Source organism: Pangasianodon hypophthalmus, chromosome 13 (assembly GCF_027358585.1).
Source record: "Pangasianodon hypophthalmus isolate fPanHyp1 chromosome 13, fPanHyp1.pri, whole genome shotgun sequence".
Classification (NCBI taxonomy): Eukaryota; Metazoa; Chordata; class Actinopteri; order Siluriformes; family Pangasiidae; genus Pangasianodon; species Pangasianodon hypophthalmus.
In genome coordinates, this window is record NC_069722.1 from 25,672,426 (window position 1) to 25,699,337 (window position 26,912).

Below are 26,912 nucleotides of genomic sequence, written 5' to 3' on the forward strand. Positions count from 1 at the left end.
GGTAACAGTAACGCCACTTCATCACACCGCCTCGTCACTTACTTACTTATTATTATTATTATTATTTTGTTATATTATATAAGGAAATGCTGCATGTGTTTGGTGTGTGATTGAACAGCTGAGTCTCCATCTGGGATCTTCCTCCTCCTCCTCCTCCTCCTCCTCCTTTTCTTCCTCTAATCAGGCAGGAGGCTGTGAATAAATTGTCAGTCGTTCGATCAGGAGCTGTTAATGCTGTTATGTCTCCAGAGCAGATCCACTTCCTCTGACATCACTCTTGTGAAAGATCTGGAACTGGTTTGACCTAATGACCTTCTGGATATTAAGGTTTTAAAGACTAGGATGAGGCTGAAACCTCAGATCGCAGCACTGCTTGAGAACCCACATGTTCTTTATAGACATTTGCACTAAGATTTCTGTACATACGGTTGATAGTGAAGGCTGTTTTTGAACAGGAACCTGATCTCTGATCAACATTTAGGAAGAATACTATGATTGATTGAATGTGTGACATCACTTCCTGTTTAAAGTTTAAACAGTGGAAAGCTGACGTGCAGACGAGGCAGAGTGTGTTCTAGATATAAGAAATGAATAGGCAGGATGCAATCAAAAAATCATAAAAATTAAATATATTTTCATTAAAACTAATACTAATTAAATACATGATCAAAAAGAGCATCAAGAAGACTAATGCTAATTAAATAAATAATAAATATATGAATTTTATAAACTGTAAAAGTAAATACTGTATTATGTATATAAACTGTAAATAAATCAGTTGAAACAGATTTCACACACATCAGAAGTGAGATTTAAAACTCTACAATTAATTTAATGTGTTCAAATGAAAAACGGTTCATTCTGAGAAAAGTAAACTCATTCGATAAGGCCAGGGTTCCTACGTTTAAATAATGCTGTATACGAATATATAAAACTATAAAAACACAATAAAATAAGTGAGACAGGTGTAATGAGTGGTGTGTTATCTGGTGTTAAAGATGTGTGAATACAGTGTGATGTGTTTAAAGACATGATCATCATAAACATGACAGTTATGGCCTGGGAAAAGAAGCTCTTCAGGTGACATGTGCTCGTGTGTCACTGTGTTTAAGAGAAGATTTGAAATAATTAGCTGGTTTTAGAGGTGATGAAAAGCAGGAAGTTTGGTTAGCGGTTGAGGTTAAGTGTCATTTCAGTGTTAATGTAGAGACGTGGCGTTTTTTTCAGAAAGACTTGTTGACGTTCCTGATGGTTCTGTTTCATTTCTAGTTAGGAGCTTAACAACGGTGTGCTAGCTAGCTAATCATTCCCCTCAGTCATTATCCAGCTTATTCATGGCGTCTATATTTCTCAGTTGCCTAGCAACAGGGTTCGCATGACTTTAACCATTTACAGTAATCTGCACGTGTCTGAGGCATTCCAGTTGAACACACCATTAGCCCTGGCCATGAAAGCTCTCGCTCTCAGTGGGATCCAGCGCCGCTGTTTCTCAGGAATCTCATGAATCACTGAGACGTGTTCTCGTTCACGTTCATGCGCTTATTAAAATGCACTAATCACAGAATTTTCACATCGTATGGACTATAAGGGATGTGGGTTGTACACGTGACAGAGAGATGGGTATCACAATTCCCCCAGTGTGTGTTAAAACACAGCAGTGAGGTCTAGAGGAAGAAATGACTATACACTCACCTCACCTGGCTTTAAAACATGAAGAGAACAGGCTGAAGTTGGCTAAAAATACACAGACGGTATTAAACCACCTGTGACTCACTGGGTTCGTGTGAGTGGTCCACAGCGAAGTGCTAAAGACTAAAGACATTAGCGAGGTTCTGTAAACAAGACGTGTTTTTATTACAACAGATCATTTTACAGAAAACGATCAGTGTACGTAAATATATTACACTCTATATCACTCTTACTGTGCAAACAGGCAAAATAAACATATTAAACATGTGCAAAATTGTTCTTCATTACAAAAAACAAATATATCACAATACAAGTACAAAATAATCTCTATGTCATGGTTATAAAAATGTCGGAATATAACGTTAAAATAATGTTATAATGCACTATTGATTGCTATATTGTTATTTTTCTCTTTTTAATCATTAGAGCTCTTTTGTCCATAATATTCATTTATTTAATGCATTTAATAAAATAATTTGGTTGAATTCATGATCCTGATCAGTCAATAAAAATAATCACAGGTTTGTATTAATGCGCTCGTTCTAATACGTTATCGCGTCCATACGTGTTACGATCACTTCTGCTTTCTGTAGTTTTGTTGGAGAACCAGGCTGTAATTCTGTGAAAGTTGTAGATAGTGGTCACAGAGTGATAACGTATTGAACCTGCACTAAAAAAGCCACATCTGGAAAAGGAACCGGAGCTCATTTGTGGCTAAAAGCTTTCTTATCTGAGGTGTGTAGCGTTTAGGGGCCGGAGTCTTGGCACAGAGCTTTACCAAGATGTGCATTAGTGTGTGGGGAGAAATCTCGAGCATTACATCTTTTGCAAAACACCTTTAGAGGTAAGTGTGTGTGTGTGTGTGTGTGTGAAAGGACCATATGATATGAAGTTTTCAGAGCCTGGTCACACTGTGAATGCTGTTTGTTCTGTGCTGATGGTGTTTGCAACCCGGGAGAAGAACACGGAGTAGAGCCGATACGGCAGTTGCGTTGTGAACAAAATCTAAAATAATATCCAGAGCTACGTTTCTGTGTTTTCACTGAGGTTCCAGAACCTTCTGAGGAGCTAAAGAGTTCGTTAAATGTGCTGAATGAGAACGTTACAGTTCCTGGATGAATTTTCTAGGTTATGTGCAGGAACAGTGGAGGAACCATGAGCATCGAGAGATATGAAGCAACCTGAGGAACATTTTAGCACTTTAGCAAAAACAGCAGAGTGAAGATGGAGGGAGCTGAGACTGACTTCGTGTTTGTACCTTGAGATGAGACAGGACACGTGTGTGTGTAAAGTCACCGTGGGTTTTATTATGTACGAATTCCAAAAAGCACAATCAGAAGAAGAGACGGGAGTCAAAACCAAGGAACACAAAACCAGGAACTGGGGAAACTCAGCTTAGAATTAGTGACATTAAAAAGCACAATACAGGTGAACACATTCGGGGAACCAACGAATGACAGGATGAGGGGCGGAGTCAGCACGGAAACAAAGGCAAAACATGAGTAAAAGCACTGTAAGAGAAGTAGCTATGCTGGAGCAGGAACTAAAAAGAAACTAAAGAACCAAAATCAGTCCTGGTTCCTGGAGTTGAAATGTGCCTCATGCTGCATGGGAACGTTCTCCTACATTATAGTTTATAGACATTCACTGTTACAGCTTTCAGACGAGGATCATCTTAAAATCAGCTTTTTCTTCTTCAAAGTAAATCTCAGTTCTTTTTACACACTTTAGCCCAAAAGGCCCATAAATAAAAAAAAAAATAAATAAAGCCTTTAAAGAGAAGGTGGTGGACCATCTAAGAGCTTTAAGAGCTTTAAACCATCTCTTCAGAGGATTTCATGGCATCACAATGCAGCTAGAGACAGTAAACTGTATATAATTATATATATATAGCATTCAGGAAATTCATTTCTTTCCACTTTTTTGTGTTTCTTTGTCAGAGTAGTTACCATGCTTTCTTCACGTCCTTACTTGAAGGCTACAGCTCATTACAGCCACTAGTGGAAAAAAGTACAGGAAAGTAAAATATTCAAAATCTTTTGCAAATATAAACCAAAAATCTACTTGAGTGCAATTCAAAATACATCAAAAATTAAACATACTCAAAGAATTGAAGAGGAAAAGCGCTGACCACAACTTCATCACGTCTGACCCGGCATGACTCGCTAGTTCACAATCGATCAGTAAGAAGTAAAATATTCTGCTAACTCAGACAAATCGACTGTCGCGTAGCACTTGTGGAATGAACGCTGAGGCACAATAGCAACAAAAATCAAAGCTACAACAACTAGTGAAGTTAACTAACTAACATAGAAAACTTAACTAGCTAGCTAAAATGACAAAAATCAACCAGCTAATTTACCAAACGTGAGCTTCGATTGTGAATTTTATTTTTACGTAGAGGAACATGAGACGCCTCGTCCTGTAAGCATCGGTAACTCCAGCCAAAGACAACATCGTACTAAGAAGAAAAACAGATTTTTAACAAGTGCTTACAATATGAAAAGTGTAAGGAGTAGAAAGTGTGTTTTTTTATCTGTGGAAAGTTTATTTTGGTAAGATATTATTTCAAATATTCAGTTTCAATAATACTTGAGTAAAGTGCACATATACCAAAATAGTACAGAAGTACAGTAACAGAGAACTTCAGCGCAACCAGAAAGGGAATAGTGATGAAATTCTGCCTCTTTTCCTTCGACACACTGACTCGCCTCAGCAGGACGTCCTTCACAATGCAGAATAAACCCTGTGACTGTTTCAGACATCGTCACTGCACCACACCGTCCACCAGACAGGAGAATTTTCCCCACTGATCTGATTCTCTAACTGTTACACAGAACAGATTTATTCTTTATTTAAGCCTGTCTCTCTTATACAGATTCTTCTCAGGCTTCAGTTTCATCACCCAAAACACATCACTCAAGCAGCGTTTATAGAGCTCAGGCAAAAGGATTTCTGATGTCAAGACTGAAATACTGCGAGGAAAAGGATATTATTGATTTTCAAAGCTGGAAAGATGCCGAAAATAGAGCAGGTATTAGCTTCAGTAGCAAAACTGGCAATGTAAATGTCTCACAAAATGGCTTCCTCAAGGGTTGTTTGGACAGTTTTTAGCCTCCCGAAGGAACCCTACTTGGAGTCCACTATGAAAGGGAACTTATCTGTTGTAGGGTTCTGCAGAGAACCTTCAGGTTCCCCCCACAAAAATGCCAAAAAAGTGAAAGTAAGAAAGTATTAGCATCAGTGCAAAACTGACAATGTGCAGTCTTTAAAAATAAGGTTCCTCAAGGGTTCTTTGGACAGTTAAAAGCTTTTGGGGGCCTCAAGGAACCTACTGTGAACATCCCTGTTGTAAGGTTCTGCATAGAGTCTTTAAGGATTTTTTGGTGCCAAAAAAGACACAGATAAGTATAGATGAGATTAGTGATGTAACCAAGTGCATGGAAGGAATTATTTGGTACGTAGAAGGCTTCTTTGGCTAGTTAAGAGTTTTAGCTTTCTAAATGTCCTCCTCTCTGGAAGAGCTTCATAGAAAGTGTTATCAGAGACATGGTTTTGTCTGGTTCCTTCTGAAATGCTGGACGTTTTCGTGAAGTTTAAAGCGTTTAGAGAGAGACTTTAATTGTTTCATGTGTCAGTGCTGCAGCTCCATTGTTTTTCACACAGATTTCATTTAAAACCTCTGAGCTGCTGTTAAAAATGTTCATTTACCTTCCACAGTGTCAGAGATTTAAATTTAGACCGCAGTTACTGTTTAATGCTCTTATTTTGATGCATGGCCACACTGGATGTAATAACACGGTCCACCCCGGAGTGTTTCCTTAACGTGATTACGTGTTTGAACTGAGAAGTGTGTTAGCAGATAGGATTGCTGTTGCAGCAGCAGATAAGATTGCTTTCACCTTCAACACTTCTCGTAATCCAGATCTGTGAGAACGCTGGAAGTTTGCAAGAGGGTTTGATAAAGTGCCGCTTTCAGGAAATTCACTCCACCTCGGTCAGAATAAAGAGACGCACAATAAACAGCAGAAAGACGCAGATAAGTGTAGAGTAGTGATGTAACCGAATACGAATACTTTATTCAGTGTTCTAAAGGGATGCAAATACAGATATAAATAGGAGGTTTGGAATTTGTTTTTTATTTATTTTCAGAAAGTTTGTTAGAAAGATTCACAGAGTGTCTGCTTGAGATTAGAGGTGTGTATTGACACTCAGATCCTGCAAAACACAACAGAATAGTCTCATAAGCAGGAGGGTTTTACTTTCATGCAGAAGCGAGCGAGTGGTCAGATATGAAGCTCACAGTACAAAGACCACGTGCATTAACACAAACATTAACATGAACATTAACATGAACACAAACATTAACATGAACATTAACATTAACACAAATATGAACATTAACATGAGCATGAACATTAACATTAACACGAACGTTAACACAAACATTAACACAAACACGAACATTAACATTAACACAAACACGAACATTAACACGAATATGAACATTAACATGAGCATTAACACGAACATTAACACAAACATTAACACAAACATTAACACAAACATTAACACAAACATTAACACAAATATGAGCATTAACATTAGCACGAACACGAACATTAACACAAACATTAACATTAATATGAACATTAACACAAACATTAACACGAACATGAACAGTGCTGTGTGATGCATTTACAGCGTTCATTCATTCCTTCCTTCATCCTTAGTGACTGCCTGGTCAGGGTCGCAGTGGTTAAAATTTGCACACATCTCTATTTAAAAGAATAAAAGTAAAAAAGTTAGTTTAGGCCACGCCCACTTGGTTAAAATCTCAATACAGATACAGATGTGTCATTGTGTTACACCCCATTATAGAGAATTATTATGAATGATGTAGTAATGATCAAGGGTTCCACTCAGAACATATCAGAAATGATGGAAACTAGTGATTCATTCTGGAATTAGCATTTTCTGATTGATATCTTGATGAAATTGATGAAATCAGGTGTTGTTATAAAAGTAAATGGGATTTAATACACACAGCAGTGGAGCTCCGTATCTTCTCCACATCTGCACATTTTTTTACCGATCTTCAGAGAACCCATGGCATCTTTGACTTGCTGGACACAAGAACACTCGATCAAGGACCCTAAAGATCCAGCTTCAAATCGGCATCATAGAGGACGTCATATTAAACTCCAGCAGAGCCGAGACATAATAAAGATGGCAGACAGACGGCGTGTGTCAACAAGCCAATCAGAAGCGTCTGTTTGCAATTAGCACAAAGAAGCAAAGAGCATCTGAACTCAATCAGGCAACAAAGCAGAGAGAGAGAGAGAGAGAGAGAGAGAGAGAGAGAGAGAGAGAGAGAACCCTCCAAGTTAATCAGAGCTCGGGGTCTCGAAGGAGCTCTCAACAGAAATCAAAAAGGAAGTGCACTCAGCACAGCTGCACACATTTCATCAAACAAGTGTGCACTTCCGATGTTCTTGTGTATAAGGTTATCAGGGTTAGCAGTAGAGGAGCGTCAGTGTTTGCTGGTGGTTTCTCCTCATCAGGACGCGCTTGGTGTAGGTATAAATTGCTCATCCTTCCAATTGTACATGAAGTCAGCGCTCGATTTATTTTTATGACGCATCAATACTACTGTTTTACAGAAACACCACATGCAGCAGCAGTTGTGTAGGCGCTCTGAGCCATGTGCTGATAATCAGCTATATGATAACCACAGTGTTCTTCTTCTGCTGATGATCTCACATGGATACTGTATTCACAATCTGCTCATACTGAACATCCTGTACACACACTCAGTCTGTCAGTGTTTACTCTCCTGCACCTGTACACTCTAATGATTTGTAATCACACTATCCAGATATGTGTGTCCAGAAGAGGACCGGTTCTCTTTTCAGTCGGGTTCCTCTTATGCTCCTCACTGCTGTCACCTCTGGCTTCTTCATTAGAGATCTCAATCTACATCTGCATTTCTGTAAAGCTGCTCTGTTGTAATGTCTATAGTTAAAAGTGCTATATAACAAAACTGAACTGAATAGCTCGGAGGGTTTCTCTGCTGCTGATGCACCTGAGTCACTGTTGCTTATGAAAATCAGGTGAATTTCAGGAAAAACTTTAAACTTTTACTTGCAGATGTTTTCTCAGAAGGAGTAATTTAAAACAGCGAGGCGTTCCTCTGAGGTAATGCATTTTCAGACAGTGTTTGTGCCTCTGAGATAAAGTCTGCCCCATTACCAAGGAAGGATAAACACTACTGCTGTCATTTAAGGCTCCTTATTTTTGCATTGCATGCGTCCTTCTGACCAGATGAGTTCTGACTGACGAGGTACTTTTAAAGTTCTGATAGTGTTTTAGTGTTTTGCAGAGGAAGTTCAGTACGTTTGGTCAAGTGTGAAATTGGTATGGTCCAGGCTGCAGTCCAGTCGTCTACCTGAACTAAACTCAGGTGTGAAAGCTATCAGACGTGGAAGAGTAGGATTGGTTGAAATCCCGTCTAAGGCTTCAGAATGAATAAGGGAAGACGCAGTGGTCTGCACAGAGACGGTGGGTCTTATTCATATACGGAGCGAAGACAAGGCTTTCATTTTCCACGTTAAGCTTCCACCAAATCGCTGATGAGTGATGAGCAAATTTGAAAAAAAATCATCTGTGATGATAAAACGTCTGACAAACCTGACCAGAGTCCATCCTGGGTACAGACTCGAGCATTCAGGCTGAAATGTTCATGCTTTGGCAGATACACTCACACATGTTCAGAAAAATGTCATCTTTAATGCACTGTTTTATAATTCATGATAAAACCTTAGGTAGTTATCATATTGTGAATATTTATTATCACAATAATCCAACATTTCTCAATCAGTTCAGTGAAAGTCCTGCGATCAGGCTTTCTGTTGGTACAAAAAATACTGTACTCTGAAAAAACTCCTATTAATGTTGCTAAGAATTATGGTGTAATAATACGATTTCTGTTGGTAGACAGAAGGAGGAAATAACCATTTCAACACATTTTGATTATTTGTATATTGAGAATATTTGTGACTCAATGTTATGAATTATTTATGAAATATTTCACATATATGAAAAGCTGCTGTTATATTTTCCACCTCTCATCTGTGATTTAAATCTGATAGATCTTGTGTAAGCCGCTGCTTCATAAATGTAATGAAGCAAATTTTGCAAAAGCAAGACACAGAAATGTTCACAAGCAGGTTTGAAACACGGCATTTTATTAATTCAGTTTTTTGTTAGCATTGCTGTTACGTGGACGCTTGCCTGGAAGGAGACACAGAGCGAGCGTTCTCTCCGTCATGGACTCAGGTGTGAGTGTTCCACAGGGATATAAGAAGATAATTGTTTTCCAGGAGAGGTTTAAAATACACAGAGAAAAGCAACATCACCTGCTTCCATCTGCACAGTAATGATCCTTCATCTATCACTGAGAGACACTTAACATGCGGAATGAGGAAATCTAACTTCATCTAGAAAAGAAAAAGACACAGGTGTGATATGTACCTGTTTACATCACCAGAGCTCCAGTGTACATGGTCAAAATAACTCAAAAACACATACACATATATACACTAAATAAATACACACACGCCTACGTATATCCCACTGTCCTGTTAATTCTGGATTCTGATTGGTCAAAAGATCACAGGTTCATATTAATGCACTCCTTCTAATACCTTATGTCTATATATTAACGGATTTAATAACGAGTGTAATCATTGATACGGTGAATTATGGAAGGAGTCTCCAGTGTCAGCGCTTTGCAACAGTCAGAGGTAAAGCTGTAACTTTAAGTTTTCATCTTCAGGACAGAGGAGTTTACGCTTCTTTGCGGTTTCTCGGTAACGTGACAAGCTGCGTTTTTGTGTTATTAAATTGAAGAGAGAGAATAAAGAGAGCCTGGTGAGGGAACGAGTGTTTATAGCTGCTATAACGTAAATGACAACAGGAACTAACTCATTTCCCAAACATTAAATGTAACTATAAATGAATAAAAAGAAAAGATGTGTTGTTATTTAATAAATAATAAATTGTAATTGTTACCGGCCTCAGACCTAGGGGATATCTGGGTCGGCAACTAAGGACACACAGGCGGTTAAGCACTGTGTACCTGTGAAACTGTGAAACAATAGAGACAGACAAAATGAGTGTCGTTCCCTTGGCGCGTCATTTACTTCTGAGATCGAACCTATTAGTAACTATGAACACTTCTCATGTTACATGACATCTATACATGGGATAACGTGATATGGATACAGTACACACAACATAACGTGATATGAATACATACACACAACATACCCGTATACATATGCATCCATTTACCTTACTTATTTCACATAATAAAACATGGAGTTACATAACACACAGAGAGCAGAATATGTGCGCCAACAAATTCCATATACAAAACTTAAAGAGTAAACCAAAGTTCCTAGTTCACTTAACAAGTGTCTCACATTACTCAAAAGAACCAAACACAAATGTGTCACAAACACACATATCAAGAGAAATACATCGACCACTGTTGCATTTAGAACGTTTACAATGTGATTTGCATCGGGTTACACACTGAGCATGTGCATGCATAGCATTCAATATGGCTACTGAACAGCTAATACAACAGGTGCACGGTTAGCTGTACCACTACATAGCAAACAACTCATTGCTAATGTGTTTAAAATTACAGACATTTTGCCATACACGAACATTATATGGTACACTCTTAAATGAACTTAAGACAGCGTTAATCATTTACACCTATGACCTCAATTAAATTCGGCCTCAATTTAGCATTCGGCAAAATTAGATTCTCCGAAACATATTAGAATTGCGCAGTCACTCAACACACTTCGTGATCACTTTTAATCACGTCAACAAAGTCACGTTAATCAACAGAAAAAATGTTTAAAGTATATATATATATATATATATTACTTTACCTGTGAAACAATAGAGACAGACAAAATGAGTGTCGTTCCCTTGGCGCGTCATTTACTTCTGAGATCGCACCCGGGAGAAAACTAGTCTCTACTTTGCTTCACAGGAGCGCTCAAGCGCCATCTAGTGATGTGGCGGTGTTCTGATACACACATACGCATGTGCATGGACAACTTCACTGGTGATGTTCCTATTTTAAAATTAGGGGGGTGTCTCTTTTCCATTAAAAATTTAATGTGCCCTTCATTAACCCTTTACACTCTCCCCTGCTTTTTTAGAGATGTCTCCGGACATCTAGAACTACACCAACAGAATAGTAAAGCAAGAAAGGCAATCAAAGATTGAACTGTCTGATTCAAGAACAAATAAGTATTTGAATATCAGTAGTCTTTTTTTTTTCAGTCCTGTCATGTCTAATATGCCCACACAAGTGGTGAAGGATAGTGGCAAGTGTCAGGTATGACAGGGTAAGCGTGAATGGGATATAAAACACAGGTATGCATTGCATTTGCTCCTGGTCTCCAAGGTTCATATGTTGGTAGTCCCTTATGATTGTATGTGAACACCTCCTTAGGCTTTACTGCACGTGTAGACCTCCTCAGAGTGACCTCTTCTTCACTCACTGGCTGTGCCACTGGCTCCGCTCCCAGGTTGGGTTCCTCATGAACTCCATCTATGCAGTCACCTACAACTTCCTGAGGTTCCACAGATGTTGATGGGTCAGCAGATGTTTGTGCTGGTTCTGATGTCACCAACTGTTGTTGCTGGTATGACTGGAGATTATCTAGCTCTGTTCTGTGATATCCAGGGTGAAACTCTTCTGCTGCCGCTCGAAGCTCACTGTGTGGCTCACAATGAAACCGTGAAACTGTTTTCCTTTCATATACTGGTAATGGTCTAGGGTTACATGCATATTCTTCCTCATCTGCTGAATCATTGGTATCCTGCTCCCAAAGTTCAAAACTGCGACATGGACTTTTCATGCGTTGCTGCTTCTGCCTTTGTGGTTTTCGTTTTGGACTATCCTGTCCGTTATGTTCTAGGGGCAATTCATTCACAGGCAAGAGGAGATTACGGTGCAGTACACGGAGGGTGCGGTCACCTGTTTCAGCTTGAATTCGATATACGGGACCATCTCCTATCCTTTCAACCACCCTGTGGACCTTGTTCTCCCAGTAAGCACGGAGTTTTCCCGGCCCTCCTCTCTCTGATAGGTTGCGGACAAGCACATGATCCCCTGGCTGAAGCACACTTCCTCTGACTCCACGATCATAATATTTTTTTCCTTTTTCAGAGCTCTTTCTACCATTTTCAGAGGCAATTCGGTATGCCTCCTGCATTCGGGAAGCCCACCTCTGTGCATATTCCTGATGGGTCTGGGTCTGTGACTCAGGTTCCAGGTTAAAGAGTAAATCAATGGGCAGCCGTGGAGCTCTTCCAAAGAGAAGAAAGAATGGTGAATACCCTGTGGCTTCGTGCCGCGTGCAATTGTAAGCATGGACTATATTTGGTAAATGGTCTTTCCACTCTGATTTCTTTTCTTCTGCCAGGGTTCGGAGCATCTGGAGAAGTGTCCTATTCAGACGCTCGACAGGGTTGCCCTGTGGATGGTAAGGCGTGGTGCGAGAATGGGCAATGCCAGCCAGCTGCTGAAGTCGTTGAAATAGGTTATTCTCGAACTCCCGGCCCTGATCGTGATGAAGCTTTTGTGGATACCCAAACCGTGGTATAAAGTCGTAGAAAATCTTCTCTGCGGCCATTTTGCCAGATTTGTTCCGTGTTGGATAGGCCTGAGCGAAGCGAGTAAAGTGGTCTACTAGAACTAAGATATACTCGTAGCCCCCCTTACTTGGTTCAAGATGCAAATAATCAACAGACAGAAGTTCAAAGGGGACACTGGTTGTGATCGAGCCCATTGGTGCTTTTTCAGGAACAGTAGGTCGCTTTTGTTTGATACATGGACACTGACGGATAACGTAGTCTTCTATGTCACGTTGCATGAAAGGCCAATAAAACCTTTGCCTTGCAAGGTGGATGACTTTGTCAGCCCCGACATGCCCCATGTCGTCATGAAGGTGTTTTAGCACAACAGACTTCAGAGAGTTAGGGAGAACCAGTTGTCTGTTTTGTCGTGTCTGTCTGTACAAAAGTCCCTTGTCAAGCCTGAGTTTGCTCCATTCACGTATGAGTCGTTGTGTGGTTAGTTCTTTTGGTTTCTTGTCTTTGTCTTTGGGGGTCCATCCTATCTTTTTCAGTCTGACCACCTCACAGATAGATACGTCTCCTTCTTGTGCAGCTCGAATGTCTTCTGGAGTGAGCATCATTGTGGTGGAAGGATGCGGACAATCATCACTGGAGCACAGCTGAAGGGCTGCTACCCATGGCACTTCTTCGTCCTTCTTGGCTTTATCTCCTTGCCATACAGCAGACACCACTTCGGGAGGTAAAACCTCAGAGTATTCTCTGACATGGTCCTGTAGCCTCACTGGGAACCGTGACAAGGTATCAGCATCAGTGTTGGACTTGCCCGGCCTATATTTGATGGTGAAGTGAAAATCGGCCAGCTCGCCTACCCAGCGATGTCCTGCCGCACTCAACTTGGCTGTACTCAGGATGTAGGTAAGGGGGTTGTTATCTGTGAATACGGTGAACGTGGGGGCATAGTACAGGTAATCGCGAAATTTATCGCAGATAGCCCACTTTAAGGCAAGAAACTCAAGCTTGCTGGAATGGAGATGATAGTTCTTCTCTGCAGGTGTGAGTGACCTAGAGCCATAAGCGATTACATGCAGTTTACCCCCCTGTTCCTGATAAAGTACAGCCCCCAGACCTTCATTTGATGCATCAGTGTGGAGGACAAAAGGTAAATTGAAGTCTGGATAGGCTAGAATAGGGGAGCTGGTCAACATGTCGACAAGGCGAGCAACAACAGCACTGTGGTCAGGGGTCCACTGGACTGGTGTCTGAGACGAGAGTTGACCGTTTTTCACACCCTTTCTGATGAGCCTCGATTTGACAGGTTTCTTATCAGGCTCCACATGGCTCTCTTGAAGTTTAAACAGTGGGCGAGCTATTCGGGAAAAATCCTGAATGAAGGATCGGTAGTATCCCAAAAAACCTAATAGGGCTCTGACTTCCCCAACGTTCTTGGGTTCCCTTTCCTTCAACTGAAGCACTGCCTCCAGGTCTTTGGGATCGACTCGCACACCCTCACTGGTGACTAGGCGCCCAACGTACCTCACTTGACGTTTAAATAGTTCACACTTTTTCGGGCGTAACTTGACACCATGCTCCCGTAAGTGGCAGAAAACTCTCTTTAAGTCCTTGACATGGTCTTGGAAGGTTCTGGAAAAACAAAGAACATCGTCCAAGTATGGAAAACAACATTCATCCCTCAGACCATTCAGCACACCTTCCATACACCTCTGGAAAGCTGCTGGTGCGTTGGTAAGGCCAAAGGGAAGGCGTACCCACTCATATAATCCCCAAGGCGTGCTAAAAGCCGTCAGGTGCCTTGAGCGCTCCTTGACAAAACCTTGGTGGTATGCGCTGCCCTGGTCAAGTATAGAGAACCATGAGTAGCCCCCCAGGCTATCCAGCAGATCCTGGATACGTGGGAGAGGGTGGCGATCAGGAATAGTTTTACTATTTAGTCCGCGAAAATCAACACAAAGGCGTAGACTCATGTCCTTTTTTCTTACACAAACTACAGGAGAGGAATAAGGTGATGTGGACTTCCGAATCCAGCCGTGATCCAGCAAGTTTTGAACATACTCCTTAACCTCTCTATACAAGGGCTTTGGAACCGCATTGTAGGACTTTTGGACAGGAGTATTGTCTTTCAAGTGAATTTCAAGTTGTAAGTCAGGAATACAACCAATATCTGTGTCATCCTTCGCAAACACATCGGATTGGTCCAATAGCATCTCTCTGACTATTTTCTGTTCATCCTCCCCCAAATGGGACAAGTCAACTGGAGGGTGCCATTTATCTTTACTTTCATGCACACAAGTGTGCCTGTCTTCTCCTTTCGCCATGTTGATGTTCTTATCAGTCCTCAACTGAGCTGAAAATGATTGGGAGACATCTTGTTGCATGAGATAGGGGCTTAGAGTAGGCCGCTGAATTGGTTTGAGATCAACTACTTCTTCAAGAATGCCAAGGGCTGTCTTCGGTGGAAGGTAGATAGCATGCTTAGTGGGATTCTGGACCGGAACTTTAACGCATTTCGACATCCCACCCGGAACATCAACTAAGGCTGAAAATGGCTCCAAACCCTCAATGCAGTCATTCTCTAAGATCGGCTGAAACAGCATCGTTCCAGAGCCGGGCCACTTCCGAATCCTGCACTTGACCTCATGAATCCGTCCCGCAGGTATAACTACGCCTCTCTTGCCTGTGCGGACATTACACTCAGGTGTTTCAGCACAAGTTATTTCCCCAAAAGCAGAAATTAGCGCCTCGACAGTAGATGCACTGGCACTTAATGCTTCTTTCAAGATGGCAGAGACATCCACTTTTTCACTCTGATGGGCACTTTCTTTGATGAGCTCTGCTATGACATTGCTACCTAAAATGGGACAGCTGCAACTTTGACTGATTAGAAGTGGGACCCTGATAGACATGTCTCCATGATTTTGACTACAAATCTGAAGGTCAGTTTCAGCCCAACCAGAGAGAGGGACCTCTGTACCATTTACTGCAGATATTTCCAGTGATTGGTTGGTGAACAGAGATTCAAGGGACCGAATTTTGACACCAGGTAGTTCTTTCTCGATCCATGCTCTACTAACAATCGTCACCTGGGCACCAGAGTCTAACAGCATTTGGAGAGGTACACCATTGATTGAACAAGAGACCATACACCGCTTGCCAATAAGTTGAGCTACATGTCTTTTTGGGTTCTGCTGACACTGTGGTTTTGACTGTGGGTGTTCCAGCATTTTGACTTTTACATGGGGCGGCAGATGATTTGAGGTCACAGGCTGCCCCTCTCCAGTGACCTCTTCCCATTTCCCGACGGCTTACGCTGAAGACAGCCAATAGCCCTATGTCCAGGTTGTCCACAGATGAAACAGTGGGGACAGTTCAACGTGCCCTGTTGTACACATGCGGGGCATTTCCCTTTTGCCTCAGTTGCAGGTTGGGTACGAGCGATAGGCGTGCTAGTGTCTACGGGTTTCATTTCACGGGGTGTCGTCAAATGGGTCAGATGCTTAGTTAAGGAGGACACTTGAGCTGTCAGTTCTTTAATAGCATCACGATTAGCTTGTAATTCAAAATCAACTTTGGCCTGTCTGGTCTGATCAGTCGGTTCATTTGGGTCATGTTGAGCTGAATTCACAGTCACTGGTCTGGTTTTAGCTACAGTGCTCAGTCGTTTTAATCGTCCCTCTTCTTCAGTGGTAGATTTAGTCATTTGCTCCAACAGGAAGTCATCACTAACTTGCATGTCTGAAAGAAAGGGTTTTAGATCACGCCGCACATAACTGTTTTTCTCATTCAACCCCTGGTAAATGGTATGGAGGAAAGTGCCCTGAACCAGCTTTTTGTCATAACTGAAATCTACACCTGGTTGTTGGGATTCAAAAAGAACTCGTTGCTTTAACCCCATAACCCTGTACAGGAACTGTTGTGGACTTTCTCTGTCATGCTGCCTAGCATTAGTCAGCTCCTGGAAAAGTTCAGTTACACTTTTATCTCTGATATGTGACCGGAGGAATCTTTTCAAACCTTCTACATTCAGATCTGCTTTATTGCTCAGCATCTCCCTGAAAGTACCTGGTTTTGTTATCTTAAGGACAGTTCGAATTATTTCTGACTCGCTAAAACCTTCCTGCAACCCTTCATCCAGCTGTTTACTCAGACTGTTGTAAGACATATCAGAACCTGCATCAGAAATCTGACCACCATGTAACTTAAATTCTCTGCGTGGTAGCAAAGCTGAAACATCAGACAATCTTACAACATGATCAGAAACATTTGCTGATAAATTCATCCTACCCAAAGGAGCAGCACTGATAGAGGTGGGCCTGCCGGGCATCAATGAAGTGATTTCCCTGGTAAGTGCATGGGTGTCTCCGACCTGGAATGATGGGTGTACGTGAATGTCTTTGTCCATATGTAATGGTTGTGTGTGAGTGTCTCTGTCAGTAGGGGACGGTGGTGTATAAACTTCATCAACGTTTGTAGGGGTGTGTCCATGTTGGTGTGTTTGTGAATCCTCCATCGAGACAGGTGCAGCATTACCAGGGTCAGAGGCTCTGACATCTGGAGCTGATAGAATGTCACTGAGTAGGTCATAGAGGAAGAGGAGTTGAGCCATACCCTCATCCTCTGCAGCTTTTAACTTCTCACTTCTGACAAAGTCAACAATTAGGTCATACAGTTCTGGTTCACTTAGATCCGCGACTTGGCAAGTTTCTTGGCCATCCACAATCGATCTTGCAGCAGTCTGTAGCTGGCTGAGACTCAAATCAGCCAGTCTCTTTTGGATCTTGAAGATCAGCACCCGGCGTTGGGTTAAGGTAGTCATCTTCACATATCAACCTTGACCGTTGTTTCCTGGATGACACTTGACACAGCCATCTTCCATGAAACTCTGGGCACAGGATCTGCCTGCTGCAATGTCAACCTCCCCAGGCAAGGTGCGCTGGATCCCGGACGAGCCCCCAAATGTTACCGGCCTCAGACCTAGGGGATATCTGGGTCGGCAACTAAGGACACACAGGCGGTTAAGCACTGTGTACCTGTGAAACTGTGAAACAATAGAGACAGACAAAATGAGTGTCGTTCCCTTGGCGCGTCATTTACTTCTGAGATCGAACCTATTAGTAACTATGAACACTTCTCATGTTACATGACATCTATACATGGGATAACGTGATATGGATACAGTACACACAACATAACGTGATATGAATACATACACACAACATACCCGTATACATATGCATCCATTTACCTTACTTATTTCACATAATAAAACATGGAGTTACATAACACACAGAGAGCAGAATATGTGCGCCAACAAATTCCATATACAAAACTTAAAGAGTAAACCAAAGTTCCTAGTTCACTTAACAAGTGTCTCACATTACTCAAAAGAACCAAACACAAATGTGTCACAAACACACATATCAAGAGAAATACATCGACCACTGTTGCATTTAGAACGTTTACAATGTGATTTGCATCGGGTTACACACTGAGCATGTGCATGCATAGCATTCAATATGGCTACTGAACAGCTAATACAACAGGTGCACGGTTAGCTGTACCACTACATAGCAAACAACTCATTGCTAATGTGTTTAAAATTACAGACATTTTGCCATACACGAACATTATATGGTACACTCTTAAATGAACTTAAGACAGCGTTAATCATTTACACCTATGACCTCAATTAAATTCGGCCTCAATTTAGCATTCGGCAAAATTAGATTCTCCGAAACATATTAGAATTGCGCAGTCACTCAACACACTTCGTGATCACTTTTAATCACGTCAACAAAGTCACGTTAATCAACAGAAAAAATGTTTAAAGTATATATATATATATATATATTACTTTACCTGTGAAACAATAGAGACAGACAAAATGAGTGTCGTTCCCTTGGCGCGTCATTTACTTCTGAGATCGCACCCGGGAGAAAACTAGTCTCTACTTTGCTTCACAGGAGCGCTCAAGCGCCATCTAGTGATGTGGCGGTGTTCTGATACACACATACGCATGTGCATGGACAACTTCACTGGTGATGTTCCTATTTTAAAATTAGGGGGGTGTCTCTTTTCCATTAAAAATTTAATGTGCCCTTCATTAACCCTTTACATAATCATTGACAAATTGCTGTGGAAAAGGACCGTCGTCAGGGTGATTACAGTAACTCGGCTTCATCACTCAGTATTTCACTATAACAGCAACACTCGTGTATGTGCTTAAAATGTTAATGAATAGGCTTGACATGTGGGAAAGCTCATTGTTTAAACTGTCTGAGGGGTGGATAGACACACACACTGGTCAAACAGCATCCTTATGGCACTCAATCTCACTCTCTAATCATTTCCCGTCTGATTCATTGCCCAGTGCCACATTTCATTTCTCAGCATGTTATCATTTAATTATGCTTTTTCAAATTGTTATTTCCGCCTAACCTCCTGAGCTTTCTCACGATGCTTCCAACCTATTTTTTATTCTCTTTATTGTTTCAGTCTCCTTTATAGCTTGTGTTGGTTTTTCCATCTCTGTCTCTGTATTTGCACAGCGTAAAACGTCTTCCTATTCAATGAGACTGCTTCTGAACATCAGGCATTTAAACGCTGCCTAATTAACATTTTGGACTGCCAGGGGAAAAAAGCGAGATTTAAAAGCGTCATGGTAATGTCTACCTGGACAGGTTTTTAGCGCAGGATTGTTTTTTGGGAAGCAGCCCAGAGTCGTGTTCTTATTGCGTGTATACCTTTGTCACTTCATTCTCTCTCCAGCCGGAAAACTCTGACACGCGTAATAGTTTTGAACAAAACAATGCACCAAATTGTTCTGTTATTATGCACATTTCTCACACTCTTCTGCTTTCATGGAAAATAATAACGGTTTGTATTCTGTTCTGCTGTTTTGTAGGACAATGGCCCCGAGCTGAGCACTGTGTGAGAGAGCAGAGATCAGAGCTGTGATGGACATCTCGTCAGTGGACCCCTCTGCTGTAGCAGAGCTCTGGAACAACCTTTCCCTCTCAGGATTCTTCTTCAACGAGACTTTTCTTAATGAGACTTTTCTCAACAAGACTTTTCACAACAAGACTTTGCCCAATGACACGTGCCTCTTCAACATATCCAACTGCACCAATGGAACCGGAGCTGGAGGCATCAGTGTAGCCGGGGTCCTTATCCCACTCATATACATCATCGTGTGCATCATCGGCCTTGGTGGAAACACTCTGGTCATCCACATCGTACTGCACTACTCCAAGACGGAATCCGTTACCAACATCTACATCCTTAATCTGGCCATCGCTGATGAGCTGTTTATGCTCAGCCTTCCCTTCCTGGCTGTCCAGAATGCCATGATGTCCTGGCCCTTCGGCTCCTTCATGTGCCGTCTGGTGATGACCGTTGATGGGATCAACCAGTTCACCAGCATTTTCTGCCTGATGGTGATGAGTATCGACCGCTACCTGGCTGTGGTGCACCCCATCCGCTCGTCAAGGTGGAGGAGACCACAGGTAGCCAAGGCTGTGAATGGTTCCGTGTGGGCGATGTCCTTTATAGTGGTTCTGCCGATGGTGGTCTTCGCTGGTGTGTTTGAGACAGGGGGGACGTGCACCATCAACTGGCCAGATACGTGCACCATCTGCCGTGCTGCATTCATCATCTACACCTCCACTGTAGGGTTCTTCTTCCCCCTGCTGGTCATCTGCATGTGCTACCTGCTCATCGTGGTAAAGATCCGCAGCTCGAGCAAAAAGGTCCACGCCACGTCGAGCAAACGGCGCAAGTCCGAGCGCAAAGTCACACGCATGGTGGTGATCGTGGTGGCTGTGTTTGTCTTCTGCTGGCTGCCGTTCTACGCTCTGAACATCATCAACCTGATTGTGTTTCCACCACCTAGCGAGCTGCAGGGCTTCTACTACTTTGTGGTGGTGCTGTCCTACGCCAACAGCTGCGCCAACCCCATCGTCTACAGCTTCCTCTCTGACAACTTCAAACGAGGCTTCCGGAAGGCTCTGTGCCGCTCGTCCAGAAAGGTCGAGAACCACGAACCAGCAGAACGTCAGGAGCAGGAGGAGCGCAGGCAGATTCTGATGCCCCGTGAGAGTCTGCGCAGAGCTGTAAGAGAAGATGAAGATGAGGATGAAGAAGAGGACAGAGAGGAAGTTACGGAGATGACTGAGATCTGCAAGATCACTCAGAACGGGAACGGCAGTGCACAGTGCACTCGCGCTTTGCTCTCCGAGAGGCCGTTAGCTCCGGGGCTCTCAGAGCTGAACTCTCCAAGAGCAGATGGGATTGGGAAAGGACCTGGATTTGGGCCGAACACAGCACTGCTGAATGGTGTGAAAAACGGAAATGTGAAGCCACTGCCAGAGGAACCTGTAGAAAAGAACACGTCATTGGAGATCAGCTACTTGTAAAATCTGTAAAAAAAAATTTTTTTCTTTGTTATTTTGCGACAGAGCCCCAGTATTTCTATACTTATATCTCATATGTTTCTGCCACAAGTGGAGCTTTGCCGAAATTTTAGCTCAAGCCCTGTTTGCGTCCAAGAAATTACAGTGTAAATTGTGTAAATGATGTAATATTCCTTAGTGAATTCCTTATTTGTTGTTGTACATCAGAAAGTTTATAAAGCCAAGCTCATGACTGTTCTTTCAGACTCTCACCTCTACTCTTTTCATTCAGCCTGACTGATACCTGAACAGACACAAATCTGATTTCCACTTATACTCCAGCGTAATTCAATCAGAAGTGATTTATTGCAAACAGAGCTGCGTGACTTCATGCTGCAAGTCAAGACATTACACCTCCATTAAACCTTATAACCTATAAGATGATGAAGGAAGAAATCCTCGTGTAAAACTGTCTCGTTGTTTGCCATGCTTCACAAGCCGGGGTCATCTGCATACGTTACGGATCAGTTCATGGTGAATATTTTTAGGTCAGCGTGTTTCAGAATACTTCCTCAGGAACATTTTAATATTCCAAGCAGAAAATTTACAAGCAAACAGAAAACATGAAACATTTATTCTTTACAGAAGTAATCAAATGGTGTTTTTAAGCTGCTGCATATGGAAATGTTGTAGGAAATATTGTGCAAAGGTTTACACACCCATAAAACACCATAAAGACACAAAATATCCTGTCTGTTCAGGAGGTGTTGATTAGTTTTCTATAATGGCAGCTCTGACAGTAGCACAGGTTTATATTAATGTGCTCGTTTTAATACGGTATCGTTTCCATAGTAACAGGTCATTCACAGGGACGTGTACAGCAGACACAGCAGAAGTTTTCTGTAAGGAGATTGTAACATTTCTGGAAGGAGTCTCCAGTGTCAGCGCTTTGTAACAGTCAGAGGTAAAGCTGTAACTTTAGGTTTTCTGACATCTTCAGGACAGAGGAGTTTACGCTTCTTTGCGGTTTCTCACTAACAAGACAAGAGAGAATAAAGAGGCTGGTGAGGAAACGACTGTTTATAGCTGCTATAACGTAAGTGACAACAGGAACTCACCTGCTTCACTGACGTTGCAGAACATTAAACGTAGCTATAAATGGTTAAAAAGTATGGACCTGTTGTATTGTAATAAATGAACATTTGTACATATTAGAGTATAAGAGTATAATTTTTCCAGTTTCAGATTGTTGTCTTGTTGCAGGATACACTCACGTTTCATTCTTTATTCTATTCTTTTTATTCTTTACAGATAAATTGAACAAGAAGTTTGTTATTTTCTTATTCAGACACACTGGCTGGGGTGTGCAAACTTTTGCACTCAACCATATATTCACTTAAAACCATGTGCAAATTTTAATTTAGTTTTCAGCAAAAGTTTTTAAGAGCACCAGCAACGTCATGTCCAAGTGCCTCCTACTACAAACATACTGTTCCCTCAAATTCCACCCACGCAGCAAGATCTGTATACACACTCTTACACACACACACACACACACACACACACACACACACCACACACACACACACAGCACACACACACAGCACACACACACACACACACACACACACAGAGGGACATTTGTGTCCAGCATTGTAAGTCCACACACTTGACATTCAGAGATATTTTGTGAAAGAGCTGTAAGACTCTTCTCTCTCTCTGAACATTCAGGCAGTGTGTAAAGCTTCCTGTGTTATACCGAGGTCCAGCATACACCACCTCCACCTCCACCTCCATCTTCACCTCCACCTCCATCTTCACCTCCACCTCCATCTTCACCTCCACCTCCATCTTCACCTCCACCTACGCATTCACACACAACACAATTCACACACAACACAATTCACACATGGCTTAAAGTGATTACAGGTTATGTCAGAGACAGCGCAGTGCCACTGATGCCTTCCTCAAGCCTGAGAGGAAAATAACCATTCCCTCTTACATAGCTTCTTTCTTAAAAAACTCATGTACTTAACTGGATTGATTCTGATTGGTCAGAAGGTGTTGATTAATTTTCTATAACAGCATCTCTGACAGTAGTGCAGCTGCAGATCACAGATTTATATTAATGCGCTCGTTCTAATACGTTATCGTTTCTATAGCAACACCTATTAATAAACAGATTTTAAAAAACTTTGCTCTGTAAGGAGATGTTTATGTAACATGTATGGAAGGAGTCTCCAGTGTGAGCGCTTTGTAACAGTCAGAGGTAAAGCTGTAACTTTAGTTTTCTGACGTCTTCAGGACAGAGGAGTTTACGCTTCTTTGCGGTTTCTCAGTAACATGCGGAACAAGCTGAGAGCGAGAATAAAGAGACGCTGGTGAGGGAACGCGTGTTTATAGCTGCTAGAACGTAAGCGACAACAGGAACTCACCTGTTTCACCGACGTTGCACGGCATTAAATGTCGATCTTTAATAAATAGTGCTGTGATATAAGACGAATGAAACACTCGGAGATGTGCTGTTATAGGAAAATAATCAACTGTAGCTATGGCGATGCTGCAGTGCTGGTGTGTACAGGGTTTCACACAGAGGCGACCCGACCTCTGATCGTAATGAATCTCTGTGATTCATTGGATGTTTGCGACCCACTGAGACCCGCCCACCAGCGCATTACTCACCTCTCAGCTCAGATTTAATTCAGGCTCGAACGCAGACAAAGCCATTAGCTCACGAGTGAGAATGCAGAGCGAGCCCACGGCTCCTTCAGCCCTGTTTTCACTTCTCTCTCTCTCTCTCTCTCTCTCTCTCTCTCTCTCTCTGTCTCAGTGCTCAAGTGTAAGTGTTTATTTCATATCCGCTTGTGGAGAATGTGTTTAGGAAATTTATTTATTTATAAAATGTCTGAATGCAGCGCTGTGTTTGTGCTCTGAGTGTCAGTGAGCCATCTGCTGTCCTTTTTGTTGTTTTTTGTTTTTCAGCACAATCATGTGGGCTTTTCTCTTTTCTCTGTTTTGTCTCTGGAGAAGATAAAGACGGAGACTCGGGGTCAGAAACAATGGACATTTTTATTCAGCTGAGCGGTGAATCTGTACTATATCCAGTTTTTTTTTATTATTATTTCTTTAATTCTGTGTGTAGGAGGTGATGTCCAGCCAAAATCCTAGATTTCTATATTTCATAAAAAATAAGTGAAATAAATATTTTATCAATGTTTACTGGCATTGTGCTTCTTTCCTTATTACCTAATACAAGTTCAATTCAGGTATCCCTAAAAACCATCACATCAAACACTTAATAGTCTTAACCTCTTTAACTGTTAACACTATTTGTTTAGTTATATTTTTAAAGTTAATTGCAAGCTTTGTTTTACATTTGTTTTATTGCCCTGTAAATGTAGATTCACTGGTGGAATAAAACAAAAAGGCAAAACATTTAAAAATGAGTAGAAATATTGGATAAATTTATATATGTTCAATATATTTCCACTTGCAAATATGTCTCTTTTTTGCATTTAATACTTTCCCTGGATGCAAAACTGAAGAACCCTTAAGAGTTCTAGATCTGAAACTTTTTTCTAAGAATGTTGATTTTTAAGTTTTTACCAAAAAAAAAAAACCTTTCAGCATTCAGTGTGTGACGTTTCTGCTTTTGAAAGCAGTTTTACAAGAAGCCTTTTCTGAAGAAACCTTAAGACTTATTGCAGAGAGACAAACCAAAGAACCGTTTAGGATTGTAGATTCACAGCTCACAGCACACAGCACACAGCACACAACACACACTTGACCATCAATCTATATATAGAACCTATAAAACAGGAACCTATATAGTGGTGCTAATCAAAGTGAAACAAGACACAGGAGAGAGTGATTGAAAACATGTGACACGCTGGGGCTGATGGGAAGTGTAGTTCAGCCCCCTTTGGCACTATCATGACATGAGGCTGATTTTGGCTGTGATGCAGAAAACATAACATAATAAATAGATGCTTCTCAGAATAATGATGTAAACAGGAGAAAGATTCAACGGCTTCTTCTTACAAATCAGGACAGAGTTTAAAAATCTGCGTTAAAGCCAATGTTATTATAGTTTTGAGCAATTTCCTAAAATAAAATTTGCATTTTCAGTTTTCATTGTAAATTCAGTTTCAGTTTAGTTAGATCTTATTTCAGTTTTTTTGACTTATGAATTATATATTTATGTTTTAGATCCTTTTAATAATTTGACTTCGGGGAACAGAACATTTAGTTTCTGAATGAATGAAACACCAGAAATGCACGTTAGTCTTTTAACTTAACCTTATTTGTTTTTTTAAACTGTTCTTAAGTATAATTATGCTGATGTTCACTTCTACAAAACCTCTCATTCTGCTCCTGTAAGCACAGAACTGATGTGTGTGTTCTTCTGCTTAAACTTCTGGAACAACCATGAAACCAGTTACTTCCTGTTCTCACTTACGTTACAGCAGCTATAAACAGCCACAAACCAGCCTCTGTTTTTCTCTGTTAATAAGAAAAAAAACACAAACCGAGAAACCGCAAAGAAGCGTAAACTCCTCTGTCCTGAAGATGTCAGAAAACCTAAAGTTACAGCTTTACCTCTGACTGTTACAAAGCGCTGACACTGGAGACTCCTTCCAGAAATGTTAAACAAATCTCCTTACAGAAAACTTCGCCACGTCAATGATTTTTTAAAATCCGTTTATGCGGAGCGTCCGCTGTACACGTCCCTGTGAATGAGTTGTTACTATGGAAACGATAATGTGTTAGAACATATTAGCACTACTGTCAAAGCTGCTGTTATAGAAAATCTTCTGATTCAAGTATTTAGCTGCATTGTGGTATTAATTTTAAACATCGCATATTTGGACTCTGGCCCTGTTGGATATAAAAATGTAATAATTAAGATTCCTTTCATGCCTTAAAGTGATGTGAGCTGCTTTCAGATTTATAGTGATTTTAAAAAATGTGAAATTTGAGCTCAGCATCTTTAATGCGCCGTTAATTACGGCTCTGCCTCCACACCACTCCATTTTCTGCTGCATGACCTGTAGATGACCTGGAAGTGAATGACAGGTGGAGAAGTAAAACAGCTCCTGGCGTTTCATCTCTCCTAATTGCGGTTCTTTATGAGCGCTGAGAGGCACGTCGCCAAAAGAGGCAAATTAAATGTCACCACCCCTAATTTGCTCGCCTCTCACTATCACACACGGCAAGAGTGTCTGGTGTTTTTATTATTCGGCACGTCTCCTGCTTCCTGTCGCACAGAGAAAAGGCTGATCGCTTAGCGCAGCTGCAGGTCAGCTGATCACTTCATGGCGGTTAAACGCTGCTGTTTCTGTCTGAGGTGAGAGTTTGAGAGAAAGAGAGACATTATTCAGAAAGAGGCTGTGAAACAATCAGCTAAAACTTCAAAAGCTGTATGACCTTAAAATAATCTGTGGAGAATAATAACACAAAGAAATGACTCAAAATGGCAGAGGAACATCTCTACACCTTTAACAGTTACATGAATATGCATTAATGTGTATGAAGATGCAAATTTGGACACGTTCCCCCTGTCCTTCTACAATCCCTATTAGCCTAGACTCTGTCACTGTTCTGGTTTCCCATGTGTCACTCTCTGGTAATTTGCATATCAGATATGATTGGCTCAAGCCACGGAGTTTTGTGACATCACAAAATGAGCTCATATGAAGCCCTGCCCACGACTCAGTTTAATACAGAAATACTAAAAGAATATTCATATCTATCTATCTATCTATCTATCTACCTATCTATATATCTATTAGTTGACTTCAATTTTATTTGCATAGCGCTCTTAATAATGCCACAAAGCAGCTTTACAGAAATCTGGATACTGATTTAAATTTATCCCTAATGAGCAAAACAGAGGTGACAGTGGAGAGAAAAAAAACTCCCTGAGACGACATGAGAAAGAAATCTTGAAGGAACCAGACTCAAAAGGGAACCCATCTGGGTGACACTAGATAGCGAGATTATAAATCATTGCTCTTCTACAGCCGTATACTATAGAGTCAAGCAGTGCTAAGTGTGAACATGAGTACTGTGGCACGAGTCCATTCAGTGCTTTATAGGTCAATAGTAGTATTTTATTATCAATGTGAAATGTGATTGGGAGCCAGT

The 26,912-nt window shown here is 41.3% G+C and overlaps 1 protein-coding gene across 1 annotated transcript in view; it reads left to right on the top strand.

Moving 5' to 3' along the window:
- The window catches only part of LOC113523768 (somatostatin receptor type 5-like), a 33,073-nt gene extending 8,604 nt beyond the window's left edge, over positions 1-24,469 (top strand). Inside the window, exon 2 of the mRNA XM_034309787.2 lies at positions 19,280-24,469. Coding sequence (XP_034165678.2) covers positions 19,332-20,789 — 1,458 coding nt within the window. The 5' untranslated portion in view covers positions 19,280-19,331 and the 3' untranslated portion in view covers positions 20,790-24,469. The remainder of the gene's footprint in view (positions 1-19,279) is intronic.
- The last annotated feature ends 2,443 nt before the right edge of the window (positions 24,470-26,912 follow it).